Genomic DNA, 7,306 nt, shown 5'->3' with positions numbered 1-7,306 from the left:
CTGCAGAGTAAGACAGTTATTTTAATATCTACGTTTTTAAAACGATACTGAAAAGATATTAACTAAATTAGTTTGCAGCTGAAGCTGTGGAAACATATTTGTCCAAGGAAGGCCTAAATCTTGTAGTATATCTATATTATACCAGTATTATCAGAATGACTTTCACGAAGTTCACGGGAAGGAAGAAGAAGGTCACTAGGTTGTGGTGGGTCTTTAAAATAAATCACAAATGTGTCAATTGCAATTATTTCTTTCCTACTGAAGTCTCAAATAAGTTTTAAACGGTACGATCCTTTGCTGATTCATTAATTATATAAATCCAAAGTATTAATAATATACAAGTAATGTGTCTTTATTTTGTGAATAAATTTCCTTGCAACAGACCAATATGTTAATAGTGTCGGTGTCCATCTTTTTTCCAAAAAAAAATCTACAAATTCTAGTCTTCTGGCACTTGAACTTAACGACACTTAACTATATACCATGTTACTTTAAAGTAAAATGAATCTGCTAATTACAGTGACAGATTATTTCGGTTTGTTTTTGTTACTGTCATCAACAGCATCGAAGAATCCATCGCCTTCACTATCGTCATTGTTCAAACTGTTAGGCCTAACATTTTTACTTGCCTCGAAGTTATTACTGTCAACATTATCAACATCAGCATCTCTGGCATCATGAAATATCTCATTTACATCACAGTTAAATTCTTTGTCACTAGTGTTATCATTTGCACTGTCAACTTTATCCTCATTTCCTTCTCCATCTCTATCAACTATGTTGCCATCAGCATCGTCATCTTTATTGTCAATTTCATCAATATGCATTATGTCATTTTCATTATTATCTTCTTCAATACGGTTATGATTACCATTATTTTCTTCTAAATCATCACTATCATCATCATTTTCTTCTTCATCATCTTCCTCGTCACTGTCAACATCATCATCTTCAACATCCTCTTCATCATCATCATTGTTATCATAATTTACACCGTCATTTCCGTGTAAACGTCCATAAATCACTGAATCAAAATGCTTATAATCGTTAAACTCAGTTGGCGTTGACATTTTCAAAAGAACTTCTTTTATATTCTTTGGTATATTTGTCCATGCGATCGTCTCTTTTTGGAAGTATAGGTACACAACTTCAAGACATCGACGAAATAGTGGGAACACTGAAATATTTACAAAACTTAAATTATGTCCATTTTCTGTCAATAAATATAGTACTACATATGAAAACGATCAACATATAAATAAATGGGAAATGTTTGTAAACACTCTTAGTTTAGCCTATCTATCTATATCGTCGGGCCGTTAATATCAATAGGAAATCACCACAAAAGTTAAATATCTGCATCTTTCACCAGTAAACACAAGCTCCAACGCAGCATCCAATCTTGTCCGAACCCAAGAATTAGAAACATCGGAAAATGTTTAAGTTGTTATTATACTGTTAAACATGGTAAATGCAGAATATAATTATCCTGTTATTACCCAGTATGTGCATATAGACTCAAAAATAATTCTGTCATTAGTACCTAATATATGTATGTATTTATATATCGACTTTAGTATAATCCTGTACGTTACCTGGTAATAATTATGTGGACTCTTGTAATACATGCTATTATCTGGTGTGTGTATAGCGAATATATGAACCTGTTTGTTACCTGGTATATACAAAGCCATATTGTACATTGATTAGCGTGTATATATCAAAAATCGGTAATGTCAGTTTTATCACTAAAAATAGAATATAGTAGATCTATATAAAAACAGTAAATTATTGAGTAATAATGTTAACTTACCTGGTATATGTATGTCGACCCTTTCTCTATTCTGGTCGTGGAACAGTTGTTCTCCCCTCTCAATCTGTGGGAAGAAGATCTGTTCTCCATTTAACAGCAACGGGTACCATGTAGCAGTATCACGTGCGACCCACGGGTGAGTGACATATGTGTTCATTTCCATAACCCTATGTGGTGGTATACAACCGTATCTGACGAGTTTTCCCGTATAATCCAACCAGAAGAGATATACCATACGATCTGAACTATTGACAAACTGTACAAATGTCGGAGTGTCATTATTGAGTGATTTTAGATGACTGGGAACGGATTCTGCCATTTTCTTGTTGTTTACATTTAGCCTAGTTCCTTGAGGATTGTAAACAAAATCACCGGTTTGGTTTTTTCTTCGGTGATAATGTAGCTTTATTCTCTTTCAACTAATCCCAGATATTTCTCACGGGTTTGTACATATCGAAGGTTGCGCTCTACTATCGTATCTTAAGTTCGCCTGCTGGGATTTCTAATATTATTCAAAGAAGAGAAAGAGATTGTCAAAATCAGCGGTAAAATGAGGAAGTTATTGACATTTCAATTTTGATGAAAATAGACGACCATTTTGTTTCCATGGCAAAGTTAGACATCATGGCAGTTTTATTAGATTTAAATAATTGTATTTATTTATTTCTGTAAAATTATGTCTACTTTTTCCACGTAAAATGAAAGAAACTAGATCTACAATGTTTTACATCTTACACTCAAGAAACTTTGGAAGTTAATCTATTTTATCACGTTTGACGTCGCGTGATAAAACAATAGTGCATTATAATAGTTGCAGCAAGAATAATGGTTGGTGTTTCGGGAAGAAAAGCTAACTTGTGATAAAAAAAATAATTACCTTTGTGGTTTTCCACATTGAATTTAATAAACTCGTTGAATAAAATTGATAAAATGCTCGAAAGAGCCTCGCATTGTATTATTTTATTCAACTCATTTATTAAATTCAATATGAACACTCACGTAATATTCTCTATTAATGGTTAGAATTCAGCAGTGTGCAAATGACGCCATCAACACACTATATAATGACTGCCTCCATGATCAGTCATTTTCTTAAATTTTAAACGGTCATTTCTTTTTCAGTAGTAGTCGGATTTTAAATTTTTTTCAGCGCTACAAAAGGCTGAGGATGGCTTTCATATTTAAACTGACTCGCCCTTTAAGCCTAAGCGGTGGGTGGTAGGGTGATATTCGTGTTTGTAATATTGCCCTAACTTGTTGAAACTGTCGGGGTCATGGTGGGTTAGACATATTTATCGAATTTCTTGTATCCGACAAGACCGCCATCTATTTACTCAGTGTCATTAAATTTTTTTAAAAAGTCATTATTGTTAAAGCTTGCTGTAAATGTGTTTTTCCTGAAGTTCTAATTGAGATACAGTAGGTGTTTGAGCGGCTCATGCCTTAAATTAAAGATATCATATATCAAATGACACCAAATAACAATTTGGTCACTAGTTCATTTCAGGGGATTAGTCACATTTTATGCCTCTCTACCACTATCGATGCCTCGGTAATGTACAATTCAAGTGGCACAATATTATACTGCTACTGGACGGATCAATCGGGTCATGTATCAGGGTAAATAACTTAGTGAAACAAGAGCTGTCTGATGACAGCGCGCTCGACTATTCGAAGAACTGATTTAAGAATGGGGTCAAAATATTTCCACGGATATTCAGACAAAAGAAATAAATAGATTAGACAAACAATGTTCCTGTATTACTATGATTTCGATAAGTCTTGCACTAAATGGCAATATATGAGCCAATTTCAAAGTTCAAAAACGGCCATAATTCAGTCAAAATAGTTATGTACTCTTGCCTACAGATGGAAATCATAATGATAAACAAGTGTTCAAAGTTTAAAAGCCATATGTCAAATAGTTTTGACAAAACATGGACTTGTATGAAAACAGAACTAATTTCAAAGTCCAAAAAGGGCCATAATTCAGCCAAAATAGATGACAAAGTTATTTTCTCTTTCCTACAGATAGAGACTATTATACTAAACAAGTGATAAAAGTTTCAAAGCCATATGTCAAACACTTTACAAAAAATATAAACTGGTACGAAAAACTTAACCAAGATTTCTAAGTCAAAAGGGGCCATAATTCAGCCAAAATCCTTGATGGAGTTATGTACTCTTGCCTATAACTGGACATGGTGATGGTAAACAGGTGTTGAAAGTTTCAAAACTTTATCTCAAAAGACTTTGTCAAAATATGAACTGGTACGAAATATTAACCAAGATTTCTAAGTCGAAAGGGGCCATAATTCAGCCAAAATCCCTGATGGAGTTATGTACTCTTGCCTATAACTGGCCATGATGATGGTAAACAAGTGTTGAAAGTTTCAAAGCTTTATCTCAAAAGACTTTGTCAAAATATGAACTGGTACGAAAAACTTAACCATGATTTCTAAGTCAAAAGGGGCCATAATTCAGCCAAAATGCTTGATGGAGTTATGTGCTCTTGCCTATAACTGGCCATGATGATAGTAAACAAGTGTTGAAAGTTTCAAAGCTTTATCTTAAAAGACTTTGTCAAAATATGAACTGGTATGAAAAACTTAACCATGATTTCTAAGTCAAAAGGGGCCATAATTCAGCCAAAATCCTTGATGGAGTTACGTGCTCTTGCCTATAACTGGCCATGATGATGGTTAAGAAGAGTTGAAAGTTTCAAAGCTTTATCTCAAAAGACTTTGTCAAAATGTGGACTGGTACGAAAAACTTAACCAAGGTGTGACGCCGACACCGACACCGACGCCGACGCCATGGTGAGTAGGATAGCTCTACTTATTCTTCGAATAGTCGAGCTAAAAATGCAAAACATACATTTTTATCTGCTGTGCCAGGCTTATCTTTTTTCTAAGTAGACACAATTCATGTCATGGTGATTCTACAGCTTTAAAGGTGAAATAAATCCCCATGTGCCATATCGGGACATTGTGTCCAGCACTGGACTGAACCATAATATTACTAAGGCTCCAACCCACTTATGCAAAGGACATGTCTTTTTGAGACAGCATCCTCAACAATTGGCCACTTACCAATTACATAAGATTAACAAAATAAATATATGCCAAGGCAAGATCTTCTAAAACAATTGTAATACATTTTAAAGTGCTTTTATATGTGCAAGTGGCTTAGTATAACAAGAGATCACAGAGTGATCTTGGCGCCCACCAATGTGCCATTTTTGAGTGTTCCAAATTTCAAGACTTATTGACTAGCTCAAGGTCAAATTTCATTTCCGTACACAACACTGTGCATGTGGTTCAAATTCGAAAGCTGTAGCTTGAGAAATGTGAAAGTAGGTCACTAGGTCAATGTCAAGGTCAAAGTTTGTTTCGGTACACAATCCTATGCATGTGGTCCAAATTTGAAGCCTGTAGCTGCAGAAATGTGAAAGTAGGTCACTAGGTCAATCTTAAGGTCAAAGTTCATTTCGAAACACAAAACTATGCAAGTGGTCCGAATTTGAAGGCTGTAGCTTGAGAAATGTAAAAGTAGGTCACTAGGTCAAAATCAAGGTCAAATTTTATTTCAGAATACAAAACTATGCATGTGGTCCAAATTTGAAGCCTGTACCTTCAAAAATGTGACAGTAGGTCACTAGGTCAATGTGAAGGTCAAAGTTTTTTTCAGTACACAAAACTATGCATGTGGTCCAAATTTGAAGGCTGTAGCTTGAGAAATGTGAAAGTAGGTCACTAGGTCAAAATCAATGTAAAATTTCATTTGGAAACACAGAACTATGCATATGGTCCAAATTTAACGCCTGTACCTTCAAAAATGTGAAAGTAGGTCACTAGGTCAAAATCAAGGTCAAAGTTTTTTCCAGGGCACAAAACTATGCATGTGGTCCAAATTTGAAAGCTGTAGCTACAGAAATGTGAAAGTAGGTCACTAGGTAAAAATCAAGGTCAACTCATGTCAAGGTTCATCTTGCCACTCAAAAATATACATGTGGTCCAAATTTGAAGGCTGTAGCTACAGAAATGTGAAAGTAGGTCACTAGGTTAAAATCAAGGTCAACTCATGTCAGGGTTCATGTTGCCACTCAAAAATATACACGTGGTCCAAATTTGAATGTTGTAGTTATTGACAAGAACATTTTAAAAGCTTTTCCCTATATAAGTCTATAGGAACCATGTGACCCCCGGGGCGGGGCCATTTTTGACCCTAGGGGGATAATTTGAACAAACTTGGTAGAGAACCACTAGATGATGTTACATTACAAGTATCAAAGCCCTAGGCTTTGTGGTTTGGACAAGAAGATTTTCAAAGTTTTTTCCCTATATAAGTCTATGTAAACCATATGACCCCCAGGGCGGGGCCATATTTGACCCTAGCAGTATAATTTGAACAATCTTAGTTGAAGACCACTAGATGATGTCACATACAAAATATCAAAGCCCTAGACCCTGTGGTTTTGGACAAGAGGTTTTTCAAAGTTTTTCCCTATATAAGTCTATATAAACCATGTGACCCCCAGGGCGGGGCTATATTTGACCCCAGAGAAATAATTTGAATCAACTTGGTAGAGGACCACTAGATGATGCTTCAAACCAAATATCAAAGCCCTAGGCTTTGTGGTTTTGGACAAGAAGGTTTTCAAAGTTTTTCCCTATATAAATCTATGTAAAATATAGAAATAAACAAAGGGCCATAACTCACTCAAAAATTGTTGAACCAGTCTGATTTTCAGGGGGACACAACTAGGGTACCAATACATCATTCTGACAAAGTTTGGTCAAAATCCCCCCAGTAGTTTCTGAGGAGATGCGATAACGAGAAATTGTTAACGGACGGACGGACGGATGGACGGAATGACGGACCACGGACGCAGAGTGATTTTAATAGCCCACCATCTGATGATGGTGGGCTAAAAACACAACAGAGCTTTAGGTTTCCACAATATAGCCTTTAAAAGATTCCGGGCCTTCATGACAGTGATTACGATCGTAAACTCATAATTACGGTCGTAAACTCATAATCACTTGTCCCTCTCCACTGCGGGTTCAAAACCGCACCAAGATGTGAAATTCTTTTGTTAGGAAGCCATCAAGCCGACATACTGAAGGTTGATCCTCAACCCAGATACCGGAAATAATGTTCAAGGAGCACCTGGGTTAGAAGCTGCCTAGACTGGTTCCAGTCCCTATGTTTGTTCCGTCATATTTCTCATGTATAAATTGTCTTCATTAACAGTGGAAGTAACTCCAGCAGGTTGTCTTTGTATTGACATTTTTATTGCCCCTTGCTCCGAACTTGTATGGTTTAGGCATCAGATAAAGTGTGCTATTTTAAAGGCTTAAAATTCATTTACAAAAACGTTTGCAGTATTTTAAAAAAATAACCATGCAGCCAGGGACCAGGCTAGAAGCTACCATATGACCTGTGGAAATGGCAGACAGATAAATCTTTACATCTGAAAACCAACAAGAG

At 35.8% G+C, this 7,306-nt stretch overlaps 1 protein-coding gene across 1 annotated transcript; it reads right to left on the bottom strand.

Moving 5' to 3' along the window:
• Nucleotides 1-234: 234 nt before the first annotated feature.
• LOC123537222 (uncharacterized) lies at nt 235-2,192 on the bottom strand. The gene is made up of 2 exons (XM_045320860.2): nt 1,814-2,192; nt 235-1,177 (listed from the first exon to the last, which is right to left on the bottom strand). The coding sequence occupies exons 1-2, from the start codon at nt 2,130-2,132 to the stop codon at nt 528-530; spliced, it is 969 nt and encodes a 322-aa protein (XP_045176795.2). The 5' UTR covers nt 2,133-2,192; the 3' UTR covers nt 235-527.
• Nucleotides 2,193-7,306: the final 5,114 nt, after the last annotated feature.

The sequence above is a fragment of the Mercenaria mercenaria genome, chromosome 17 (assembly GCF_021730395.1).
Source record: "Mercenaria mercenaria strain notata chromosome 17, MADL_Memer_1, whole genome shotgun sequence".
In the NCBI taxonomy this organism is placed as follows: Eukaryota; Metazoa; Mollusca; class Bivalvia; order Venerida; family Veneridae; genus Mercenaria; species Mercenaria mercenaria.
The sequence above is the reverse complement of the archived record's forward strand: the minus strand, read 5'-3'. Positions and strand labels throughout refer to the sequence as shown.